Here is a 27,509-nt window from a genome sequence, read left to right as displayed (position 1 = left end):
CATTTACACTTTAATCAGAACAGTAGTATATACTGATCAATTGAAGATTCATGAGTAGCTAACTCTATGTAAATAGCACAGCCTAAAACGTTTTCCTGTATGCATTTGCTTCCATAACATTTAGATCAGTATAAATGCAGTTTTCTTTGACTGTTAACCAAGCAAACAAGGTTTAGCTCACGTGGAAGCACTAGGCTCCTTGTTGTGCTTCTCCCATCCTCTAGTAACTTATACTACAAGTGTTCTTTTGCATTGTTTTTCTGGTGGTTATTGTAAAATGTCAATTTGTCACTCGATGCATTGTGATGTGTACTACTTCCTGATAGCGTGGCTTCAGTAAAACGAATAAAATTGCTGTATTCAGATTTTGTTTTCATTTTTATAAGTTTGATAAATATTTATTTTGAAAATACATATGCATTTGAGTCTTCGTAAGCTGCTGTCCCATTTTTATTTAGGTGGGGAATTAAGTCTGCTTTTAAACAATTTTCCCCTTCACATAGAAATTCATTTACTTGTGCTGTGAGAGTGACACATGGTGGCAGGAAACAGGTACTTCAGTTTGTGACTATTGTAAAAAAGGCCTTAAAGTAATACTTTATCATCAAAGAGATAGTAATCAGGGCCATGTTGATGTTCTTTTTTTCATGAAATTATCCAATTAAGTATCAGTTACTTTTTCTTTCCCTCTGAAAGAAATAGCTTTATCATTTTTTGGGGGGAAGAATTTGTTTTGTCTAAAATTGAAACAGTACATGCAAGAAGAAAAAAGAAAGTCAAGTTTAGCCAAAATTCTACCAAAGATAGTCGCCACTTAAGATTTATTGAGTATCCATATGTTTATGTGTATGTTTGTATATTTCACATTATGTGATTAGGGTCATATTTTTATGCTCATCAATAACTTTAGATTTCTTGGTAGATCCTGCTTTTACAGAGTACTTTGTATTTCTTAAATCTTGTTTTAGTGAAGCTAAGTAACTTACAGGATTGTTAAATGGTTTTTGTCTTCAGAGCAGGGACATAACAGTTTTCTTAAGCTTTTCTTAAGGGGAGATGCCCATTTCCCCTGCCTCCACACACACTTGATGAAAATATTTTGAAATTAAATGTTGGATTTTTTTAATGTTTATTATTTATGCATATATTTAGATAAACAGATTAAATAATTCTATAGCCTTGTTCTCCCTGAAAATCCATATCCATCCGCTTCCTAGCCCATTTCTTGTATTACAAATAATTGCTTCCACATCTTGTCTCATTCTTATCACTTTTATATCTCTAGATAATATAAACATAATGCTTTTCCAAATTTTTCAGTTGCAGGGCTTATTTGTTGACATGACACAAGACATTATAGCATCATGGTAGGATTAGCTGTCTTCTCACTGTCTGTCTCACATGCCCGTTTCCCAGGCCTCAGTTCAGTTCAGTCGCTCAGTTGTGTCCGACTCTTTGCTACCCCATGAATCACAGAATGCCAGGCCTCCCTGTCCATCACCAACTCCCGGAGTTCACTCAAACTCACGTCCATAGAGTCGGTGATGCCATCCAGCCATCTCATTCTCTGTCGTCCCCTTCTCCTCCCACACCCAATCCCTCCCAGCATCAGAGTCTTTTCCAGTGAGTCAGCTCGTCGTATGAGGTGGCCAAAGTATTGCAGTTTCAGCTTTAGCATCAGTCCTTCCAATGATCATCCAGGATTGATCTCCTTTAGAATCGACTGGTTGGATCTCCTTGTAGTCCAAGGGACTCTCAAGAGTCTTCTCCAGCACCACAGTTCAAAAGCATCAATTCTTCGACAATCAGCTTTCTTCACAGTCCAGCTCTCACATCCATACATGACCACGGGAAAAACCATAGCCTTGACTAGACAGACCTTTGTTGGCAAAGTAATGTCTCTGCTTTTTAATATATTATCTAAGTTGGTCATAACTTTCCTTCCAAGGAGTAAGTGTCTTTTAATTTCATGGCTGCAGTCAGCATCCGCAGTGATTTTGGAGCCCCCCAAAATAAAGTCTGACACTGTTTCCCCATCTATTTCCCATGAAGTGATGGGACCAGATGCCACGATCTTTGTTTTCTGAATGTTGAGCTTCAAGCCAACCTTTTCACTCTCCTCTTTCACTTTCATCAAGAGGCTTTCCCAGGCCTAGCAATGTGTTAATAATGTGATAATTTTGAAAATCTTTTTTTTAGTATCTACTTTGTTAGACTATGCAAATGCCTTTCATAACTGAACCTTGTAATATACAACATGATTGTTTTTTCCCCTTCCTCAGCATTTTGTTTTCCCTAGTGATTAGCTGTCTTGATTTTTCTCTTTTCTTAGTTTTATATATATACTTGTTACTTCAATTCTAGACTCTTCCCTAGTTGTCTAAATTTCCCCTCAGTTATCAAACATTTCAGATATTTTATCAGTTTCATCTTCTTGAAAAATTCTTCTGGAGTCTTAAGAGCTACTCTGGTTAAATGATCAGTTGTGATTTCCCTGACATCCTGAGCAAACTTGTTTTTCTCTCTTTGTGTTTCATGCCTCTTTATTTAGTCCCTTGGTTTTATAAATACCTACTAGGAAGTGATTGAATAATAGAGTGGAGCTAAATGGCCTTGTTTTAAATCCCAGTTCTGACGTTTTCTAACAACTTACATGACCTTAAGCAAGTTCTCTGTTCCTCTATTTCTTCATCTGTAAATGGGCTGTAATTATGGTACTGACCAGTGGAGCAGTCTAAGGATTGTAAAATAAGTGTCTGTTCAGTTGTCTGTCTCTTGAAAAACGTTAGCTGCAGATACCCACAATATATTATTAGTGAAATGTTAGGAAACCATTGTAGTTTTCTACTCATCCATCAATGTCATTTCTAGACATATTGAGTCAAACTTTTTTGGATCAAATTGTTTTTCTGTCAATTTAACCCACTCTGTGCTTTAAAACAGGTTTATGACTGCTGACATTACCCACAGTATATTAAAGACTACTTTTTTCAGCCTCCCTTTGGTAATTTGACAAATTCCTGTCCAGTGAGATATAACAGAAGTATACTGTGATTTTTGAAGGAGTCCTTAACGGATCTCGTCTTCCTGCTGGTGTGATGTTGAGAACCACATGCTGAGGATATTGAAGCAACAAAGTATAAGTTTTGGGTTTTGGAACCACTCCACCAGATCTGAACTGCTCCCTAGTGTCTTCATTTACATGAGAGAGTTTACTATTACTTATTACTGAAGCTAATATTAGCAAATTTATCAAACAGTGAAATTTTTTCTCTTTCTGATGAGAAATGAAACTGATGTCTTACATTCACTGACAGTGTATCACTACTTAGTACATTCATTGACAGTGTACTAATCTAATGACTTAGATCTAAATTCTAAACTAACAGCAGTAATTTGGATCATCTCTAATGTTGGTTGTCTTGTATGGAAAGAGGGGTAAAGAGTGTGAGAAGCTCAGGGAGTTAAGTTTTGAAACTTTGACTTCAAAAATATCCAAAATGTCAAGTTCACTAATTCTCAGTCAGAATGTTACAGCATTGTGAAATGACCTGCGATTTGCACACCCCATCATTGCCCCTACAAGAATATCAGACATAAAAATTAGAATAGTGTAGCAAACCTTTGTGTATTCATCGCCAGCTTCAGTTACCTGCTTGGATCTTGTTTCATCTGTCCTCCTGGCTACTCCTCCATTCCCCATTTCCCCCCACCTTCCTCTGCCTCTCTCCCTCCCTCCTGCCCCAAGCCTTCCTGTAATCTTTGGTGAAGAAACTGGATCATTTGTTCTATAGCTTCCCAGTCTGGACTTTTCTGGTTATATTTTCTGTGGAAAATATAAACAAAATTAGAATTAGATGTTCCCACCAGTACTATTAAATGGTTGGTGATGTGTTCTTTCATCAGGAAGAGGTAATGTTTGGTTAGTTGTTTGTTTAATGTATGTTTATCTCTTACTTCTCTAGGTTCTGACATATTAAATTGATCTTTTTTGAGTTAAAACTCTTCTTTGCGATTTCTGGCCTTATTACTCTGAAAGGACTTCCTTGATTATATTATACGCATGAACTTTTGTTTTTTTTCCCTTGTGAGAGTCAGACATGACTTAGTGACTGAACAACAACTTGTAATACCAGTTTTTAACACTTAAAATTGTATGTTGTGTGTCTTTCCCAATGACTAAACCACATGAGAACAGGGAATATGTCTGTATACCAGGTATGTTTACCAGCCAAGGCAGTGATAAATAAAATTGTTATTTTATTTAAAAATAAAACGCACAATAAATGGCAGTTGTTTGCAGAAAAAAGGGTTTTTGCTTTTTAACTTTCATGGTTTTGTTTATTTTGTTTTATTTGTGGAGTTACTACTTTTTAGTGAAAAGAGCATAGAACTTTGGAGTCTTTTATCCTGCTTTGTAACCTTGGGAATTGAGCCTTGATTTATTCATCTGGAACTGGTGGACTGATCTTGCAGTTGTTGTGGGGACTTAATGAGTCATACCTAGCAGTCTCTGGCACCTACATAGCACACACTATATGTTCCTTTTTTTTTTTTTCCTGGCTATTCTTGTTGGTTCTCTCTCACACATACATATCACAAACACATACCCCATAATAGACATGAGATTGTTTTTTGGGGTTCCATTTAAAAGTACTGTAATTAAAAGTTCTAGTAGAACCTCCTTAAAAATCTTCAAGGCACTGATTCCTACATATCCTGTTCTTTACGTGTAAATCTTTTCCCTGAAAGTACCAAATGGAAGGTTAAATTGTGATTATGAATGTATGTTGTCCTTGTGAAAAAAGTAGTGTGCAAATGACTTCGTATTTTGCAATGCTGTTTTTTGGCATGCTGCATCTTTTGTTATGTTTTTTATTCCTGCAGTAAACAGTAATAATATGACTTTGGAACAGATTAAAAGTTTCATTTCTTATCAACTTACTCTAAGTTAGATATAAAAAATGTATTAATATAAACTGTGTTTTTTATGAAATTTTCTCAGTATATCCTCTACTAAATTTCTATTGCTTGAGCTTTTCTGTGAACTTAGAAATATTGTGATAACAGGGATTGTTTAGAGTTGTTAATGAGATTCTTGTTCCAACTTGAAAAAATATGCCAAGTAAGATGTCATGAGTCAAAATCATGTGGTTTTATCTTGATAAGATGGTTGTAGTTTAGTTAGCTTTATTCTGTTCTGAATTTTGTTTATTTTTCTTTTTGTCCAACAAACAGCTTTGAAATAGCTACTGGGATTTTTTCTAATAATTTACACTAAAAACATTTTTTTTTACAGTTTTTCAGGGTATATTATTTTTCAGCTCTGTGGAGAAATTATAATTCTGTTAAAACTTCTACATTGTGAAGTAGTCCAATATTTCCTTTAGAAAAATAAATACAAATATATTTTGAAAGAAATTCTGAGTTTTCACACAAAACCATTTATCCAAGTCTTGTATTGAAATTGATATTACTTTTAAGTTTAATCAAACTATTGAATTGGTGACAGTTAACTTTTGATTCAGGCAGTATTTTCCAAGTATTAGTCTTAGTTTAGGGTAAAATATCAAGGGACAATATCAATAATTGGAGTTTTGAAAGCTTGAGGGGTTGTACTTTGATGCTAGATAGGGAAAAGTATGTTTCAGAAAAATTAATCTTATAGTCATGTGACTGTATGTCATAGTCATAGGAAGTGACAAAAATAAGAGATCTGGTCTGCAGTTATTACATTTGGCATTGTTACCTTTGGTAATAGACATGAATGGAGTTTTAAAGGCAAAAAAATGACTGATAGGAGACATTAACAATTATGTTAGAGTTTCTCCCATAAGAGAACAGCTACTAGAATCAAAGTAACAAGCTTGGGATTGTGTATTTTGAAGAGAAAGATGTATTTTATTTCAACATGATGAGTTTAAGATGTCAGTGAGATTTATCAAAGAGAAATATGATAATGAAAATGCCGGTTGTCTTTGCCCTTGATTAAGGAAGGTCATTAATAAAAGTTTAAGAAAAATTTTTCCATCACAAAGAAAGAAATTGAGATTGACTCTCCATTTGACTCTAGATCTCAACTGTTAAATTGTTTTTCTTTTCATGCCATAGTTCACAAAGATGTCCAAAACGAATGGCTTATCAGAAGATTTGATATGGCACTGTAAAACACTGATTCAAGAAAGGGATGTAGTTATAAGGCTTATGAACAAATGTGAAGACATTTCAAATAAACTGACAAAACAAGTTACCATGCTCACTGGAAATGGAGGTGGATGGAACACAGAGCAACCCTCCATTCTAAACCAAAGGTAACACTTGTATGCACCTATTTATTGTTTTATCTCAGTTGTGTAAGTTCTTTTTATTTATTTCTATATTGTGCCTAGGAAACTTAACCATGGAAAAATGATAGGAAAACTAATGTCAAAAGGGAAAACCAGGGTTTCCTAAAATGGTACATAAGTGGTGTGTGAATTCTTTTCCATTGATCTCATCTCCCCTTCTCCTCAGTCAGGATATTTTTCTCCATTATCACATTGTAAGTTAGAGGGAGAAAATATTATGCTCTTATATAACCTATGTTTTCCTTGTGATGACAGATAATTTCTTATACCATCATAGAACCTGAAAAGGTGGTATTATCTACCTCTTTACTTAATTTAGGGCTTTGAAGAGTCAGCTGCTCAGTTGTATCAACATAAAAATTTGTCTTAGTTCAATTTCTTTTTAATCATGAATGAAATGATTAAAATATCCTATATATGTGGTTAAATGTTTTAAATGCTTTCAGAAGCCAAATTTTTAAATCTTTTTGAGGTAAAAACACATAAAAAATGAAAAGGATACTTTTATTAAATAGATTATGTAAGGGAAAATTATTTTTAAAAAAATACAAAAAAGTATATTCCCCCACCTGCTGCTGTCAGTAAAATACCGTGTCAGAATTCTTGCCAAAAAAAGCACTAAAGTATTTTCACTAAAAAAATTTGTCCAACAACCAGAACATACTAACACAGCATTTTGTGATTGTGAACATCCCTACTTTGCATGATGTTGGGATATGGTGGGTGGATGGTTGTTTTGAACTTCTTTTAAAAGTTTATTTTTAAGTTGTCTGGAAACCTAGAACTGTTTAGAATGCTTCCATTTTAAAAAAGGTCTAAAATTGTTTACTGTGATAATACATACAGAGGCAGAAACATGGAAACAATCGAGGTTTCTAAGATCAAAGCCTAGTTAGAATTACTTATGGTATATCCATACTCTGCAGTGTTATGTAATTTTTTAAATGAATTATTTCTGTTCAGAATATTTCTGGTAGGTATATAATAAGATTAGCACCAGGGCCTCCTTAAAATTAATTACCTTCGTTGGTGATTTTATATACTTCTGATATTTTACTAAGTTAATGATCGAAGCATATTTGCTGATCATTGGTTAATTAAAAATCAAGATATGAAAAAAAAATTCAGGTTATGGTTGCTGGCCTTTAATAGTAAGCTACAATCTTTTCTGTGCCCTTCTAGGGTGCTATGGGATGGTGTAGGGAAACGTGATGCAGTTCCCACAAAGAAGCTCTTTTCTCTGTTGCATAGAAAGAACTATGACCATGTCAGCAAATTCATCTCCTAAAAGTGTAGTTGGAGCTGCTCCTTCTTGTTCTACAGCATTGGATATGGGGAGTTCTTCACTCTACGAGGCTTACCCAGTTGAGTCTACTTTATCGTAATTTGGATTTTAAAAAATCAAGTGCTTTATTGCATCACTTAAAAAATTTCTCTCTTAAACCCACATCCACAAAATCCTATCACTTGTAAATAGTATGATCAGGTAATAAAGCTATCCTTTCCATTAGACTGAAGATTTTTTTATGAACAGATGAGAAAAATAGTTTTTTTTTTTTTAGGTGCTTATTGGATCTAGTCCAAAGTACAACTTCTGAAAACCTGTACAGATAGTCTAGAGTTTATTTAGATACACTTTTAGGGGGTGAAATTTGTTGTCTTGGCTTTTGTTTTAGACATTGTAAGTTGCACAAGCAACTTGCAGAGTTTTACTTGGTATACTGGCCAAGCATATGGCTGCTTAGTATAGAAACATTTAAAGTACTTTCCTTGCCTTGGGAAAGAATTTATTAGCACCGAAGAAAATGTTAAGCAATCCTGATGAATAACCTGCTATGCTTTTGCTTAACAGAATGAATTCTTTGTAAAGTTTATTTTGAAACAAAATTTTAACTATTTTCCTATTATGAATTTATAAGAATTATAACAGAAAAATAACCTTTTAGAGATAAAAGAAAATACAGACATAGTGTAACTATGACATATTTTTAACTATGTAACCTGTTAAAGCCCTGGCAAGAGAAAAAATTCTCATATGTATCTCAAAACCATTAACATTCATAATCTTTATTTTAAACATCAAAATTAAAATTGCCTTAAGTAAAAATATAATAATACAGTGAGGAGAAAGTTAAAAAAACAAACCTCAGCATTACTCCTATTTTATTCCTATCATAAATGTAGCCATCTCTCAAGCTTTAGCTTTAATCAACATTGTATAAGCTTTATACTGTTCTAACTGAAAAGATATCTCATGAGTTCAGTGTAAAATAATGTTTAATTATGTGTGTCCTGTCTTTTTCTGGGCTAATCTACTAAGGTTCTTCTGATCTTGTTCATCCTTAACTTGACAGGATGATTCCATGTCCTTGTTCCTAAACAGTTGCTGTGAAACCATTTGACAGTGACATCAAATGCAAATCTATACTGAATACATAATCCAACTAACTCAGAGTCCTATGATATAAATATTTTAGTAGTTTGGATACTGCTATTAGTGTCAACGATTATTGTAGTATTTTCGGCATTCGTGTTATACTTAAGGGATATAAACTTTTGATCAACTAGCATCCCTAATCTGTTTCATATGAACTATTGCAAAAAGTTTAGCCCTCTACTTCTGCATTTTACACTTAAATTTAGCACATTGTATATACTCCAGTTTTTTATTTCAGGCCTTTCACACCTTTCAAAATAATTTTGAAGCTAGTTTTCTCTGATAGGAAATTTAAACCCAATTTAATTTCCCTCTGAAAAGAAATCAGGATTTTCCCCCCTAACAAAACAAGTAACTTTAAACATGCTGCCTTATTTTCTTTCATGACCTGAGAAAATCTTAAAATCACTTTTTTCCTATTGGGAGGTAAGAAAATCTACAATGTAGGATAGTTACAGTCCCTTACTGAGAAGAGATCACTTAGCCACTTCACAAGGCCCTGGCTATACCTCATACCATTCGGATAACCCTGAGCAGTTTATATTCTTACCTGTAAACTTTTGGTTGGGGTTCATATGCAGTCAAAAGTTTTTAGAAAACTTTGAAATGTCAAAATTAATGGGAGGTATAATTGTATAGCAACTAAATATTAGTGACTGACAAAGACAATAATAGCTGCCCTGTTTTAAAACTTGTCTTAACAAGTGAATTGGAAATATGTTTGCCAAAACTGCATTTTCAGTGATATACTGCTTTCTGAAAAGATTTGTGTTATGGGCAGCAGTGCTGCAACAGACATTTTTTTGTAATTTAGATAATTTAGTTACTTGTAATTTAGATAAATCGAGCAGAAGAGCAAATATACACATACATGTACTCAATAAAGTATTTAATGTCCTGATCAAAACAGCTACTATAGCTGCTTAATGACTGGATGAAAATTTGTATTTAAATGGAAAATTCAGTGTAGTAGGTGGTTCTCAAAATCTCATCACTTTTTAAAATTTTATGTATAGTTAAGAATATTTTAATAGACTCATTTCTCAACATATGTTAGTGATACATAGTCATTTTTGTTTGTTAAAAATATTTTTTGGATATTTGTGATCAGTTTACATTGAGATAGCATATTGGCTCTTGGCATATGTTTATAAGTGATGTAATGTGCCTACCTTATCGAGTTTTTCATCATTTTCATGGAATGTGAACCTTGATCTGTGGAGGATGACTAAGATGTTAGGAATGACTCAGAAATAATAGTTCAATTTAAAAGTAGAAAGTCCTGACTGTAGATTAGGTGGGTCAGAGAGAAAACTTTCATGTTTGCTGTTTAGTGATTGAAGGCAGAGCTCTGGATCAGACCTGGTTATAATACCAGCTCTACTCTACCACTGTAGACACAGATTTGGATAACTGTGACCTTAGGCAAGTTACTTAACTTCTTTGAATCCCAGGGAGGATTTCTCATCTGTAAATGGAGGTGATTATAGTAATAGTACCTACTTTATAATGTAGGTTAAATAAAGTAATAATGCATATAAAACCCATAGTAGAGTGTTGTAAGTCCAGTATTAGCATTTATTCTGACTACCAGTATAGTAGAATTTATTTGGATCTGAAAAATTGAAATACCTTCCATAGTATATTCTACTTATTATTACTTTTGTAATGGCATAGAAATAGTATTGGCCAAGAAGACCAAAGACATTTTAAGAAATGAACTGTAAAGACTTCAGCAACACTGCTGACTTTTTTCTACCTCTACTTTTAGTTTTTTCAGATGAGAAATGTTTTGCAGATTGCACACCCCAACGTTGAAGAATAGATTCTGATTTAAGATGGATACCTTTCAACCTTACCTCTTTGACCCCTGTTCTAGTTAAAGTGTCTCGGTTTCAGAATTTGACCCATTAACCATTTATCATACCCATGGCTGTGTCTAGACACATTCCCTATGTGCAGATAGGATATGTGTAACAGAAATTAAAGGGACAGAATAAAAGCTGTAGGATGAGGAGCATGGCCTTGTCTTAAGTTTTCATGTTAATGTGGGTTTAAGCTGCCCTCAAGAGTATAAGAATATGCTTTTAGTGAGAGAGACTTTCTGAGTTAAAATTTTATCCATAAGATTTTGCTTTGTAGTTATGCAGCCTCAGGCAAATTGCTGAGCCTCAGATTTTTTCATCTGTTAGAATGAGAATAGCCTTCCTCTATGGAATACTAAAAGATTGAATGAGGTGATACCTGAAAATGATATTTTTGTGTATCTGTGTATATAATAGATGTTCAGTAAGTACTAGTTTTTAACAACTTGAACTTTCAGAAAAAACGTTTTCGTCCACTGTAATGCTTCCACGTTACCTTTCAAGTGTATCCCTTCCGTCTTACCTTTCAAGAAAATTAATCCCAGGGATTAATCTGTTATGTGTTCTTAAATAACATTTTGACACTTGCCTGCTGTTTTCTATTCATTGGTATTTATTGATACCTAGCAAGTTTACATTTATACATAGTTCAAACATAAATACACAATGCATACATGCTCTATGATTATATATACCAGTGACATTAAAGGTGATTGGTATTCATTCAGAAAGTGTTTATTAAATCAGCCTGGCAGAGTAGCAAATTATGCTTATGTTTTTGTTCTGATACTTTAAGTTCCTTAGTGTGTTCATACTCATTCGTATGAATACATTTTTCTAATATAAATGTTAGCTTTGTAATATGTTACCATAGGTAATAGTCTAATTGTTTATGTAATTAATTTCATAGCATTGCATTTTAACTGAATACGACAATACCTTTTGTAATTCTTATTGCCAGAAGAAATCAATAAACACAGAATAAAATTTAAGAGACTTTTTAAAACGTATAATGTTTTGGGTTTATTTTCTTAAGTGTAAATAACTTTTATTAATAAGTTAAAAGGTAAGACCACACCTAGATACTTTCCTTATTGTGTGCATTGTAAACCTAAACTGAGTCTCAGAAAACTAGTAGAGAAAGTTAATAGAATTATAAATCTATAATATTCTATAACTCTCTCTTTACCAGTTTGTCACTCAAGCCCTATCAGAAGGTTGGTTTGAATTGGCTGGCATTGGTACATAAACATGGACTTAATGGCATTTTGGCAGACGAAATGGTAAGTAGAGCTCTATTTCTAGGATATATTATTAGTAGGCATCCTTGCTGTCATTTAAAAAATGAAAATTTCCCTTGACACTGTTAGTTTACTGCTCTTACCAAAGTATAAGCCCTCTTACCCTTCTTGGTTTTCTATTTCTTTTGTGAGTTTTAGCCTCCTTACTTCCTCTCAGAAATGAAAATAGTTTTTTTGTCTTTCTCATCAAATTAATAAATATATATTTTTAAAATTAGATGTTACATAAAAATACATAGGAAAAAAAACAATATCACACATAATCCTGTCACCTTAAAATAAGTATTTATTTTGCTGTATCTTTCCAGATTATTCTGCAGATGTGTTTGAATGCATCATGCATATATACACATGTACATACATATATATTATACTAAAAGAGATTTTACTGCATGTGCTTTTCTATAGCTGCCTTTAAAATTGATCATAGATACTTGTCCTTGTCAGTAAATCTACACATTTATCATCACCATCATTTCAGCCATTTTACTTTTATTAGAAATCTCTTGAGTTTCTGTTCTTTTCCAAATCACATTTTACTTGAAGGTAAGCTTCGGAAGTTGATTACAGCCAATAGTCCAAGTATTGTCATGTAGAAACGACATTTAATCTTACTTTTACCCTCTTTCCTCCAGCTATACTTTTTAAAAAGTGTTTATTAAAAATGAATCATGTTCAGTGGAGAAAATGTTTATTGAATATATATGTATTAAATTGTGGTGAGGGTGGTGTTCAGTCTGTTAAATAATGTCCAACTGTTTGTGACACCATGGACTGCAGCACACAGGCTTCCCTGTCCTTCACTGTTTCCTGGAATTTGCTCAAACTTACGTCCGTTGAGTCAAGGATGCCATCCAACCATCTGATCCTCTGTCCTCAATCTTTCCTAGCATCAGGGTCTTTTCCAGTGAGTCAGTTCTTTTATACTGTGTAGAGTTTCAAAATAAAAATTAACAAAGATAATAATCCTTGTCCTCTATTTTGCTTCTAGTAAAATAATCTTCGGTATTTTAAGACAATTCCTATATGTACCTCATACTTTTGTTAAAACATAGAAGTGATTTAGAAAAGTGAATAATATATGTGGGATTTAAAAATAATTAGAAGTTATAATAGAATATAGAATAGTACAATTGTGGAAACTGGACTTGGAAATCAAATCTGGGTTCTGGGTCCACGTTTGTCTTTCATGGGCCGCCCAACCTTTACCAAATGACCTAGTCTCTCAAGGCTAAAGTTAATAAAGCATAGGTAATTCCTGTATCGTAAGATTATATTTGGTGTCAAATGAGATATATTATGTGGAACTGTTTTTGTATCCTGTAAAGTACAATATTTATGATAAGGAAGGAAATGGCAACCCACTCCAGTGTTCTTGCCTGGAGAATCCCAGGGACAGGGGAGCCTGGTGGCCTTCCTTCTATGGGGTCACACAGAGTCGGACACGACTGAAGTGACTTAGCAGCAGCAGCAGTGTCTGCTAGGGCTTCCCTAACAAAATATTAAAGACAGGGAGACTTAAACAACAGAAATTTCTCTTAGTTCTGGAGACTGGAAGTCTAAAATCAAAGTATTGGCAGGTTTGGTTTCACCAGAGGTTACTGTCTGGTTTGTAGATAGACACGTTGCTGTGTCCTCACATGGCTTTTCCTGTGGGCACATTCAGTCTCTTCTTAAAGATAGGGGTTGGGCCCTTACCCTTATGACTATATTTAACTTATCTTTTTAAAGGCTTTATCTCCAAAAAATCCTAACATTGGGAGTTAGGACTTCAATGTGTAAATTTGGGGTTGGGAGCAATTCAGTTCCTAACAGTTGGCAGTGTTTAGCTCTCCTGAGGAGCTATTCTTCCTCTCTAGCCTTTTTTTTTTGGAGAGGAAATGGCAACCCACTCCAGTACTCTTGCCTGGAAAATCCCACGGCTGGAGGAGCCTGGTAGGCTACAGTCCACAGGGTCACTAAGAGTCAGACACGACTGAGCGACTTCGCTTCCACTTTTCACTTTAATGCATCGGAGAAGGAAATGGAAACCCAATCCACTGTTCTTGCCTGGAGAATCCCACGGATGGGGGAGTCTGGTGGGCTGCCATCTGTGGGGTCACACAGAGTCAGACACGACTGAAGTGACTTAGCAGCGGCAGCAGCAGCCTTTTTTAAATATAATACTTTATTGATATGCATACAAATTTTCAGCTTAGTAACTTTATACATTTATGTACACCCATGTGACTGCTCTAGATCAACATTTCCATCATCCCAGAAAGTTGCCTTATGCTCCTTTTCAGTCATAAACACCACCACTATTCTGACACCTATCACAGTACAATAATTTTTTTTCTGATTTCTGAACTTTATATGAATAGATCTATACAATATATGCTGTTTAAACAGTTTCTGGTTCATTTGGTACATAATAAAATTACTGGGATTAATCCATGCTCTTACATGTATCAGTGGTTTGGTGGTGGTAGTTGCTGTTTATCCACTTTCCTGGCAGTTTAGATTATTGATGGCAGTTTAGATTATTTCCAGTGTGTGGTTATTATAATAAAACTGCATAAATATTCTTACCCAAGATTTTTTATGCACGTATGCTCTCATATCTCTTGAATATATTCTTGGGAATAAAATTACAGAGTAATAGGATGGGTATATATTCAACTCCAATTAATCAATGGAACACCGTTTTCCATCAATCCAGTATGTATTAAATGGTTGCTTTATATTAACAATACAAAAATTATATCCTTTATATGCAAGCAGAGGTCTTTCATATTAGTGTGTGTCATATATTAACAAGCAGTTAAAATACATCCCACTCTTTAAGTTGTAGTATTAGTTGGAGATTATGAGCTGTTTTATGGTTATTGAGAGCTACAAATATAGTAGAGTTGCATTGTGGGGAATCATAAATAAATAAAACCAGAAATATTCTTTTTTCCTTAATTTTTCCCAGTATTTATTTGGGTCTTTTGTTTGTTTTTACATTTAATATGTTTTCTTTTAAACTTTTATTTTAGGGCCTGGGAAAAACTATTCAAGCCATTGCATTTCTGGCGTACCTCTATCAGGAGGGTAATAAAGGTCCTCATTTGATTGTTGTTCCAGCATCAACTATAGGTTTGTAATACTGTAGACAGTTTTACTTGACTAGATAGTGTTTTATATGAAGGGAAGAAAAACTCTGTGTGTGTTTGTGATTTCTTAGTTTGTGGAGGTGAATGTTCATTTTTGTGGTTTCCTTATAACTTTTCTCCCTTTGCATATGTGTGTTATTATACTTGAAGTCTTTTTAAAGAAAATAACTCCTGTATAAGTAAGTTATTCAGCCTATAAATTATTACAGATCAAGTACCATATGAAAAGATTATTTGTTTTCGTAATACTTTTAATTTGTTTTCATGAGTAACTAATTTAAGGGAAGCTAAGTGATTTATACTTATTAATTAAGTGAGAAATATGCAATTCATCCCAATTCACATTACTGTTTCATTCTTTTTCAATTGATTGTAGAATGGAGTCAGAGAATGTATGTATGAACGTAACCCCCCCCCAGAAAAAAAAAAAGAAACCTCAAAATTAGAAATTAACAGTCATCTGTAAATATAGTGATTGGGCTTCTGCTCTTTATTTTGATGCCACTTGAAAATCTCAGGGATAAAATTGTGAAGAGTCTGTGATTTTTCAATATCATCTTCTGTTACTTTTTAAAAGAATTTCCTGGTAGAACTTGTTAGACTTTAGTGTTCATTTCATTGCACACATATATCCTGTTGTAGCAGATGCAAGTAATATCTCTTTTGTCTCATAGATAACTGGTTAAGAGAAGTTAATTTATGGTGCCCCACTTTAAAGGTGCTCTGTTACTATGGTAAGAATATGTCGTTATTCTCTTATATTTGGAAACTTCTTTAAAATCTTAACATACAGTTAAGTACAGTAAATACAGTCAATTTGTGTGTTTCATCTTTAAATTCTAGGTTCTCAGGAAGAACGTAAACAGATTAGATACAACATTCATAGTAGATATGAAGAATACAATGTAATCGTGACCACGTAAGTATTGAGAAAAAAAAATTGGAAGAAAAAAAGTGTTGTACAGCCACCAAATTTTTTTTTAAATGTTTTTAAAATAGTAGTAGTGAAATGAAATAAAATTTATGCTAAGGACTATGCAACGAAAGTAATAGAATGAGTTATGTTGAAGATTTAGGCATTTTTCCGTTTGGTGTATAGTACCATAATAACACTTTTTAGTTAATTCTGTACGAGACCATGATTAAAAGAATTTATCCAGAATTCATCTTTTCTTAATAAAAGAGACTCCATTTTCATATATAGTCTTGTACTGCTAGCTGCTGTTAATTGTTATTTCTTGGATTCACTCTACCAGTTTAATATGAACAACTAAGCACAGCACATTATGTTCTTAACAGAAATGTCTTAGCTTCACATTTTTTTCCCTACTGCTTCTTAAAATATAACAGTTCATAAAGCAAAGTGTGTGATAATTACAGATCACATAAAAATTGTACCCAGATTGGCCTCTTCCTAGATGTGTACAGTTCAGTTCAGTTCAGTTCAGTTCAATCGCTCAGTCTTGTCCGACTCTTTGCGACCCCATGAATCACAGCACACCAGGCCTCCCTGTCCATCAGCAACTCCCGGAGTTCACTCAAACTCATGTCCGTCGAGTTGGTGATGCCATCCAGACATCTCATTCTCTGTCGTCCCCATCTCCTCCCACCCGCAGTCCCTCCTAGCATCAGACTCTTTTCCAGTGAGTCAACTCATCGCATGATGTGTATGTACAGGTTGTCTAATTACAACCCATAAGTTGTCTTTTAACTGCATATTGCAGCTTTTGTAACTTGGTTACATGTACATCATCCTTCCTGGTAGCTCAGATGGTAAAGTATCCACCTGCAGTAGACCTGGGTTCAATCCCTAAATCAGGAAGATCCACTGGAGAAGGGAATAGCTACCCACTCTAGTATTCTTGCTTGGAGAATTCCATGGTCAGAGGAGTCTGGCAGGCTGTCGTCCATCGGGTCGCAAAGAGTCAGACACAACTGAGTGACGAACACATACACACTTACATGTATATCAATAATTATTGGATATAAGTGCATCAGTACTTATTTGAGTACCAGCTGTGTTAGGTACTGCTATAAATAAATAATTTTTTGAAACATTAATCTCACATGAGTCCATGCTTTTAAAGGTTTATTCTTCGAGACTGATTTTTTTCTTTTGGGGACAGGTATAACTGTGCCATCAGCAGTTCTGATGATCGTAGTCTGTTTCGTCGGCTGAAACTGAATTATGCAATTTTTGATGAGGGCCATATGCTGAAGAATATGGGCTCCATCCGCTACCAGCACCTTATGACAATTAATGTAAGAGAATGTTCTCTTAATCTTTCCAAGTATGATAAAATTTCAGATTGTGTGTGTGTGTGTGTTTATGGTATCTTATATCAGGGACCAGCAAACCTTCCCTGTATAGGACCAGATAAGTAACTTTTCATGCTCCATGAGCCATTCAGCTACTATCACTTGTTTTTTGCTTTTTCTTTTTTTTTAAACCCTTTAAAAATGTAAAAACCATTCTTAGCTCTTGAGCTTCAGTTTGCCAACCTTTGTACTATAGGATAAACTTTATGGATATCAGATGTAATCTGTCTTCTTTCATTGCTTTATAGAAAACTAATGTGGGAACGTGAGTTACCAACTTATAAACTGACTATTTTATATATTCTACCTTTAAGTACAATAGATGATAATTTTTTAGAATTACTTATCTTTCATCACAGAATATTTTATTACTAATAATGGTTTTAATTTTTTTCTTCTCTACTGAGGGAGATAACCAAAAAGTATATAGATCTTTTTTTCTTTTAAGGCAACACTAATCTAAACTTTACCTTTGTTCATAGGCAAATAACCGTCTGCTGCTCACAGGCACACCTGTGCAAAATAACCTGTTAGAACTCATGTCGCTGTTGAATTTTGTTATGCCACATATGTTCAGTAGTAGCACCAGTGAAATACGAAGAATGTTTTCTTCTAAGACAGTAAGCATAAATTTATATTTTTTTCTCAAATGTCTTACTTTGTGTTTTATCTGGACCTTTTTTTTTGTCTTTTTTCTTGTTTTGGTCAGACATGTGTGCTATGAAATAAGTTTAAGTGGTTGATATCCCTGTATTTGGATGAATTGGGAAGTCAGCCAAAATACAATGTGAGGCTTCTATAATCATTGTCTGAAAGTTTTGGTTTTTAATATCCTGATTTTCTGAATCATCATTTCAAATCAGTGGCTAGCTCAGATATTTAATATGTGGAGAAAGTTTGATCATATCATCTTCTTTTTTAAAATTAGATAAATTAGCATTTTTTAATAGGTAAACTATAAAGCCGGGCAAGGTAGAATATCCCAAAAATTCATATACTGGGAGATATGTTTTGCCATTAACACTTCATAAATTAAAAGTCACAATAAAGAAATCTTACTTAGAAGAAAATATGGTTAATTTTTCCCCTGTTACTTAGAGAAAGTGAGAGTATAGTTTTCAGAAACTCTGATTTTCCAGCACAACAGTGTTTATATAGGTTCTTGACACTCTCTCAAATTACATGTATTTTGTGAGAATTTTCTGATAATCTTCTACTGCCAGCTGCCTTCCTAATTTCACTAATGTATTCCCTCCCACTTGGTGGCCTTAGCAGATCATAGGATATGGAGGATTCCTTTAAAATCTTATAATAATATTCCTCTTCTCCAAAATTAACAGGTTTTGGCTAGGAACTACCCTATTTCTGTAGACTAATGATTTGCATCACCTGCACTAGCTTTCTTTGGGGGCCATTTTCCACAAATAGATACAAGTTTCTGCTCATCTCTCTCTTTACCTCCACCCAAACTCCCTTAAAAACACACATATCTTTTTAAGAGAGTTGTCTGTGTAATCAATAATGACTCATCAGTTAATTACTTCTGAACGGTATCCTAGTGCAGTTCAATTTCATTACCTCCAGAGAGTACGTGATTATCACAAAACCTGAAAGTACATGTGGAGTCTTAAGAACTATGTCAGCCCAGAATTCAAGTTCCATCTATAATGAATTGAATTTCTCAGAATGTAGTGATGGAGAGTTTCATGTTGTGTAATAACTTTAAAATGTCATGTTTTTACTTTACTTAGAAATCAGCAGATGAGCAAAGTATATATGAAAAGGAGAGAATAGCACATGCAAAACAAATTATAAAACCATTTATTCTCAGAAGAGTAAAAGAAGAGGTAACTCTTATCTGTGTATTTTTATTATGATTGGTTTTAAAATCTTTTTTACTCTTTATTTGAATGACCTGCTTAAACTGTTTTCCTTTCACAGGTTCTCAAGCAGCTGCCCCCCAAAAAAGATCGAATTGAGTTATGTGCAATGTCAGAGAAGCAGGAACAACTCTATATGAGTCTCTTCAACAGATTGAAAAAGTCTATCAATAACATGGGTATAACCTTATTTTCACAATTTTATGTAAAGAATAATCCTGTACTGGGACTGCTTTTTTTGTTTAATCGTATGATAGTGGGGATTTGGTTTTTTTTTTTTAAGTTGGAATTTGAAGAAATAGTTTTAAAACCTTTTGTTTACATTGAGATGTATTTCAGCAAACAGCCATCAACTTGTTTTTTTTTAATGTGTACTTTTTGGATCACAGAAAAAAATACAGAAATGTGCAATGTCATGATGCAATTGAGAAAAATGGCCAATCATCCTTTATTACATCGCCAATATTACACAGCTGAAAAACTCAAGGAAATGTCTCAGCTTATGCTAAAGGTAAGGATTTTGTATGTTAACAATAAACTTTATTAGCACTATTAAGCTTGAGATTCATTGTTATTCTAAAAGTCAGACCATTGAACCTAATAAGGATATTAACCCTTTAACCAGATATTAAAGAAAAGCATTTTTAAGACAAAGTTGAAAACAATTAGGAGACATAAGAGCCAAGAAGGACTGACAGTCTACATCAAGAGTCAGCCAACTATGACCGTAAGGCCAAATATGACAGTAGCTATGTTTACAAATAAAGTTTTGTTCTAACACAACCATACGCTTTGTTTCCGTGTTTTCTGTTACTGTTTTTATATTAAACTCTTGGAAAATTTTAGACATGTAAAAGTAGAGAGAATTGTATAATGAAAGCTTCTACCTGTGTAACCTTCACCCATATTCTACAGTTATCTGGAATGAGACTGCTCTCTCTTGTTTCACCTAGAATCCTCCCCAGGATTATTTTGAACCAAATTCTAGACATTATTTCAACTGTAAATATATCAATATGTTATCTCTGAAACAGTAAGAACTTATCTGTATTATAGGTAAAAAAATGACTATTTCCTTTGCCAAATCTGTTGCACTGAAATATCTAATGATTTAGATATTTTATCTGATCTGAACAATTTTATTAGATTGTTCTTATCATATTATAAATTATCTTCATTTTGAGGTGTATATTGTTTTGTTTTATTTTGAGGAACCTACACATTGTGAGGCTAACCCTGACCTGATCTTTGAAGACATGGAAGTTATGACAGACTTTGAATTACATGTACTTTGTAAGCAGTATCGACATATTAATAACTTCCAGTTAGACATGGACTTGATTTTAGATTCTGGGAAATTTCGAGCTTTAGGATGCATCTTGTCTGAATTGAAGCAGAAGGTACTAAAGAAGAATATTTCTCCCTTATATGTTTTCCCAATTAGTTCAGCTGCTTTAAAATAGTTCTGTCATGATTTGACTTACTTGAGGTTTTAGCCTATGTTCTACATTCTTCCAGAAATTAGTGTTTTGAGCATTTTTTGGATGTATTTGGGAATGTTTTCTTGATTACTTTTCCTCCATCTAATAGAAGTTAGTAGAATATGTATTGATTTTTAAAATAATCTTGTCATTATTTCATAGGTGACATTCTATATAATTGCTTCAAAATTAGTATTTTGAAGATACAATGGTAACATAAATTAATCCTTTTATGTGAGCATTAACATAAATTAATGCATAATGTTTATATGTGAAATAGCTTAGATTTGTAAGATCACAATCTAATTAGTATTTTTTGTAGCTATTCCCATTAATTAGTCTTAAAAATCAATTTTAGGTCCAAAGTTTAGAAGATAATTTATATATAATCTAAAATAAGAAATTTATCTTAGCTATGATTACTTGTTATTATTATTAAAGAGGCAGTTTTTCACTGGATACTTATCATTTTATTTTTTATGTATCTAACTAATATATGTATTTCCACAGGGTGATAGAGTTGTATTATTTAGCCAATTTACTATGATGCTGGATATTTTAGAGGTTCTCTTAAAACATCATCAGCATAGGTACCTCAGATTAGATGGAAAGACTCAGATTTCTGAAAGGTTGGTATACTTTGGTTTCAGAAAATCTCTCTACCTTACTCTCAAATAAGAGTAAATGTTAGAATTTTAAATGTCTAGAGCTTTTCATGGAATTGTATATTACTTTGAGTCTTATGTTTGGTTACTTTAGATCATTCACTACCTTAAGATGAGGAAATTTTAATTTTTGGTCTGAATCATATTCAAATATATTTTGAAACAACTAGTAGAATTATATGTATGTCAGTGCTTTTCTCTTTGAAAATCATTCTGAGTCTAAAGCACATTATCTTTACACTAAGATATCTTGGACTTTTCTTATTTTGAGGGTAGTTGAGTAAGTTTGGGGCTTTGGTTGTCTTAAAAGCAGTGCTTTTTCTAGCGTGTTTAAACTTCATTATATCTTTGGTTTATTTTTTTATCAGCTAGAGTAAATTTTTTTTTCCTGCGTTGAGCAGGAAGAGAAGTAATGCTAAAGAGAATAAACCATTACAGCTTAATCTTGTAGTTCATCAGGTATATTGTCTGTGAGTCATAGCTGACTGACTCTAAGAAGGTTAAAGATCACAAAGCCATATCAGAATTTAGAAAAGCCAAGAGTCTTTTAACAAAAGACAAAACTAATTAGGAATTAATCAAATCTGCATAGTTAAAAGTAAGAATTATTAATAGTAGGGAGATAAATGGTATAGAAAAGAAAAATAACTAGAGTGCCAAGAGCATATATTTACATCTTGAAGTTTATTTTCCATGTGATGTGATTGCTTTCAGTTTTCACTATAAATCTTTTTGTGAGATTTAACCTAATATATTTATCTTATAGGATTCATCTAATTGATGAGTTTAATACCGATATGGATATCTTTGTCTTTCTGCTATCAACAAAAGCTGGTGGCTTAGGAATAAACCTGACTTCAGCAAATGTTGTTATACTTCATGATATTGACTGTAATCCTTATAATGACAAACAAGCAGAAGATAGATGCCATAGAGTAGGCCAGACGAAGTGAGTGTTTGCAGTTGAAATTTATTTTTAATTAAATGCCAGTTTAATTTCTATAGAGTATTAGAATATGATCTGTCAGATGTCCTCTCTTAGTTTTTTTTTTTTTTTTTTTTCAGCAAAGCAAGGCTCCTGTGGTATTTTATACCAGCAGTGCTGGATATGTACTCCACTATATAACCTATTCATATTCTAGTAATTAAAGCAGGGAATTCCCTGGAGGTCCATTGGTTCAATCCCTGGTTGGGGAACTAGGATCCCACAAGCTACATGGTGCAGCCTAAAAAATAAAACAGAAAAACCTCCCACCCCCAGTCCATATCGTTCTGCAATTAATGAAAACGAAGTCCTACCAATGGCCCGGCCCCTTTGAAAAAGATTAGTAATTGAAGTAACTTCTTGTTAAGCCATGTAAGAGCCAGACAGATTTGGTAGTGTGATACAGTAGCTACCTTCTTACCTCATAGGAAATAGATTATGTGAGCTGTAGGTATTTTAGGTGAAGGTTAAATTAGACATTGCTCACAGGACATACAGAGGTGAAAATAGCAATAATTTAGCTCTGTTCTCAATGTAAACACCGAACAATCAGTCTTTGTGGGGTATTTTACTGTATTTCCAAAAGACATTGATAAGTTCATTTATGAACCAAATATTTATTAGTGCTTTTTGTAGAACTAAAACCTCCTATGTAATCTTTGTACTTTACAACACTTCCATACTTTTTGTACTAAATTATATCTCTTGGAACCTGATAAGCAAAACATGTTCTTTGTTAAAATGAAATACCTACCTGAACCCAGAATTGTTTGTTGTAATACAGTTAACACCAACAATTTTTTATAGATTCCTTTTTCTTATCTCTTGATTCAGTAAGGATGTTTGAAAGTGACGTGCTCAGAAAATGTCAGTCTCAAGTAGTGTGAATAAAAGAATTTAAATTTATGGATGTATTTGTTAAAACAATTTTCTAATTATTCTTACTGCATTCTTAAGTAATTTATGTATTTCATAGTTTATATATGTCAAAAAATTTTATATTAAGTAACCAGTGGACATATCTTGTGTTTTCTTTAGAGAAGTACTAGTTATAAAATTAATAGGCCAAGGGACAATTGAAGAATCCATGCTAAAAATTAATCAACAGAAATTGAAACTAGAACAAGATATGACCACAGTAGATGAAGGTAAGTTTTTTGTCAGCATAAAATATGGAAAGGCATCAATTTAGCAGTAGCAGGGAGTAACAAAGATGGTTTGAGTCCTTGATTGGTATGCAGATTATGGATAGCACAAGAGAAGATAAGCAAACTTGTGTCAAAAGTACTGCAATAACTAAGATCATTGTGCCAGAACTGATAAAACCACTTTGATTTTGAAAAATTCTGTCTCTTCCATTTTCAGTCTCTGACACAAAAATATCCCAGAACTAAAACTGGGTCTGTAATTTTATCTGCAGTTTTATAATTTACTTACTATATTAGAATATGAATCCAAAGCACATGGCACAATATTAAGTTCTTAAGAACTCTAACATTTATATTAATTTTATTTTGACTAGCAAAATACTCATTTCTCTAGAGTACAATAAAATGCATTTATTAAAAAATTGAATAATTTCAAATTAAAGAGCAATTGGATATTAGAAATAATCTTCAAATAGGAGAACCCTCTCCCATTTCCTCCATCTTTTTGAAGAGAATGATTTTTAAAGTTTTAATTTTTTTATCTCAAAAAAAAGGTAAATCCACATAGTTCAAGATTCCTAAGATACAAAAGGGCAAATAAAAGCCTCCTTCCCACCCTATCACCCAGCTTCCTCATAAAAGCTTATTTTTTATTGTATGACCAGTTACTTCTGCATCTTACTTTTTTATGTGATGTTAAATTTGGATTTCATGGACTGTTTTCAAGTCTTTGGACAAGTTTAGAGGCAAGCATGTCAGTGAATTTCCTGAGAGTTTATACAGTGGTTTGTTATCTTATGCGTGTTTTTTTACTGAAAGGAGAAGAGTAGATAAAAGTATTGTCTTAATTTAGTGACAGACACCTGGATAAGTGTCTAGATCCTGGGGTCTTGTTTAATTGAAATTTTCTTTAAGTCAATGATTGTATCTTTGGACTGAAAATAAGTTTAGATGAAATTATTTCTGTTTGGTTGGATTTGTGAGTTTTGTCTTTATTTCACATTCGGATTGTTATAGAGATGCTTTTATTTAGTGAACCTGAGGAGTAAATACTATGTGGTCTGTAAACAGGATATGATCCAGGCTATCTATATCTGTCTCTTTATATCTTTATCAAATCAGAAAGAGAAGCTGTAGACCGCTCTGCTGGCAACGTGAACATGAGCACAGGGGAAGTAGCCCTAATATTATTTGTAGGAATTTGGGAAGGTTTTTAACAGGGAGTAACACTGAATCAAACTGGGCTTTGAAAGATCAAGAATTCACCAAAAGTAGAGAAAATTGGAAAGAAGTATGCTTCATAAGATATTTTTATCAAACATTTAACACCAGTTTCTGACCTGCAGGTGACGAAGGAAGTATGCCAGCAGATATAGCCACATTACTAAAAACATCAATGGGCCTGTGAAATAAGAATTGTTAATTCCTAACTGATGAGGAACTATCAACTTGGTGCACTCAAGGACATTTACATTATGATGACCATGGGTTTATGAACATTTATAACTTTTTATAATTTCCATATTACATTTGTCATAGTATGGACAACTTTTTTGCCACTAACTGAATTCTCCAGATGTTCACATGTGAAATTTCAAAAAAAAGCCACGAATATGTAATCTTGAAGATGTTAAATAATCATTTTACAAAACAGTTTTCTGAATGGGGATTAGTTGGTGATTGTTTGTAACAAATACGCTAATGCTTTAGAAATGTCAGTATTTTTGTAATTATTTCTACCTCCAAATATATATATATATTGTCTTTCACTGGATAATGTGTGTAGATTTTTACATGTGCCTTATTTGACAATGCTTATGTCTTGTTTTTGCTCGTCTCATTTGAAGTTTTTTTTTTTTATTATGTTAAAGAATGCAGCTGTATAGATTATATAGCTTTCATTTTATTGCTATTTGAAACAGATGTTCACCACTGTCAACAAGAACTCAACCTGAATTTAAAGGTGGCATTCCATATACTAACCGCCCCCACCCCACCCCCGCCCAGGTCCTCCCAAGTACTTCTCTTAACACAAATTTGTTTGGCTAGGCACTAAGTTGTTTTCCAGTGAATAGTAACTGAAGAAGCCTTTATCTTGCTCCATGAAGTAAATCCTTCTGTTCGTTTCCCAACTGCACTAACTGTGCTTACTAGTCTACCTATTCTTGTGCATGTTTTCATTATTTTCTCTCTCCTGGCTTTTGCTTCTCTTGAAACTGTTGTCCAGTCATTTCTGCTCCAGTTCTCTTTACTCTAAATAGTAGTTTATTCCTGCCACATCTCCACATATCAGCAAAATGTTGGTGACATTTTTCTAGTCTGGCAGAACAGATTAGCAGACTGATTCACTTCAAAGCAGACTGAATGTGACTTCATTTTAAGGCAGCATTAGGTACTGCATGGAAATAAGTCATTAACTTTGAATTCTTATCAAAATATAATTTACCACTTTGCAGAATTTCCAGTACAGGACCTCCTGAAAAGAGAGCCATTCTTCAATTCCAATTCAGTGTGGGTGACAAAGTGAAATTTAGAAGTAAAGTTGTCTACTTGATATTTAACTCTTTATTAAATCTTTCTTTAAATTTTTGCCTGTTGGTCTATATTGCTGTTTTTATTATGCATCAGTTTCTTTGTATAACTTGTGAGTTTCATGTGTTTTGTTTTATTATGTAAATATCATTATAAATAAACTTATTTATAAATCAAAGATTTGTTCATTATTGAAGATTATACTTTCACAGCATCTTGACTTTCTAAGTTTCTAGAGTAGTAGAACTCTTCAGTTGAAGGCTAATGAAGCTCTTATAGTGATTCTTCAGATATTATAGACCCTGAAAACTCATGACTCAGTAGACTTACCCAGTCTTGAAAGTGAAAGATTGAAAGGACTCTGCAAATAGTATTACTACCTCCTTCTGCATCATGGTACCCAAATCACTTATAGTGTTGAGAATTTTACCTTCTAAAAATCTTAAATGGGTTCCTTATAACTTTCTTGTATTAATGTGTCTTCATTGATAGGCTGTTTCTTTTGTTGTTGTTTAATCCATATTTTTATGTTTAATTAAATGTAGTTGGGTTCTCCCTGTAAATCTCTGTTACATTTTTGGCTTAATAAAAATAATTATGACCATAAGTTGTATTATCATACATTTTGTAGTAGTATCTGTATTGAGCACAAATGGTATTATGTGCTTAATATTGTCTCTTTCTCAGTAAACTGGAATGATTACTTTGGATGTATTCTCATTAGTCCTTTTATTGAACTGATAGCAGTAAAATTCAAAATCCATCATCAGTAAAGGGCATACAAAGCCACAGTTATCAGAGTAATGTTCAGCCAACTGAAGCACCGTATGTTTTTTTAATACAGGTCACACAGGGATAAAGGACATAATGTGTTTTCATAACTCTTAGTTCTGACCCCACAGTCTTATAACTTTATACCAATAGATATGTATGTTGAAACATTAATATTGTTCCTTATTGTTGGTGTATGATGATGATTAGATAAGAGTATCAGATTTGGTTTCCATTTGTGTGACCTTAAGATATTTAAATGGTCTATAAAATTAAGGAATTGATTGTTTTGACTTCCCAAAAGGTATGGTTTCTTACTAATTATAGTATGCAATTCATTTCTGTTGTGATTAATTCATGTACTCTCACCCTTCCTTACTTGCTCAGTGAGGAGATGTTTAAATACAGGATGGGATAATGGAATGTGTTGTTCTTTTCAGTGAAAAAAAGACAATCTAAAGGTTATGATGATGCTATGATTGAAATATTTCCTTATAAAATCTGCTATGGTTGCATTTTCTGTTGAATCATGATATGTGTAAACAGTGGGACTCTCTTATAGAGTTTTCATAATTTATATAAATATTTATCACTAAGTGCTATTTTCATTAAAGCTTGTTAGAATGTAATTATGTGGAGGA

The 27,509-nt window shown here is 33.2% G+C and overlaps 1 protein-coding gene across 5 annotated transcripts in view; it reads left to right on the top strand.

Moving 5' to 3' along the window:
• The window catches only part of SMARCAD1 (SNF2 related chromatin remodeling ATPase with DExD box 1), an 85,854-nt gene extending 58,842 nt beyond the window's left edge, over window positions 1–27,012 (top strand). For 3 of the 5 annotated variants that reach the window (XM_055434085.2, XM_055434084.2, XM_088836229.1), the window contains 15 exons: window positions 6,112–6,311; window positions 11,842–11,932; window positions 14,971–15,070; window positions 15,762–15,821; window positions 15,931–16,006; window positions 17,214–17,349; window positions 17,889–18,026; window positions 19,158–19,253; window positions 19,348–19,465; window positions 19,676–19,797; window positions 20,498–20,686; window positions 21,278–21,396; window positions 22,199–22,381; window positions 23,456–23,565; window positions 24,912–27,011. In XM_055434085.2, the coding sequence (XP_055290060.1) occupies window positions 6,112–6,311; window positions 11,842–11,932; window positions 14,971–15,070; window positions 15,762–15,821; window positions 15,931–16,006; window positions 17,214–17,349; window positions 17,889–18,026; window positions 19,158–19,253; window positions 19,348–19,465; window positions 19,676–19,797; window positions 20,498–20,686; window positions 21,278–21,396; window positions 22,199–22,381; window positions 23,456–23,565; window positions 24,912–24,973 (1,800 nt within the window). In that variant the 3' untranslated portion in view covers window positions 24,974–27,011. Of the gene's footprint in view, window positions 1–6,111; window positions 6,312–11,841; window positions 11,933–14,970; window positions 15,071–15,761; window positions 15,822–15,930; window positions 16,007–17,213; window positions 17,350–17,888; window positions 18,027–19,157; window positions 19,254–19,347; window positions 19,466–19,675; window positions 19,798–20,497; window positions 20,687–21,277; window positions 21,397–22,198; window positions 22,382–23,455; window positions 23,566–24,911 lie in introns of all 5 variants that reach the window. The other 2 variants (XM_088836228.1, XM_055434087.2) reach the window with 2 other exon arrangements.
• Window positions 27,013–27,509: the final 497 nt, after the last annotated feature.

Source organism: Moschus berezovskii, chromosome 5 (genome assembly GCF_049115385.1).
Source record: "Moschus berezovskii isolate FMDL1 chromosome 5, NW_MosBer_1.0, whole genome shotgun sequence".
Taxonomy (NCBI): domain Eukaryota; kingdom Metazoa; phylum Chordata; class Mammalia; order Artiodactyla; family Moschidae; genus Moschus; species Moschus berezovskii.
This window is presented reverse-complemented; position numbering and strand designations above follow the sequence as displayed.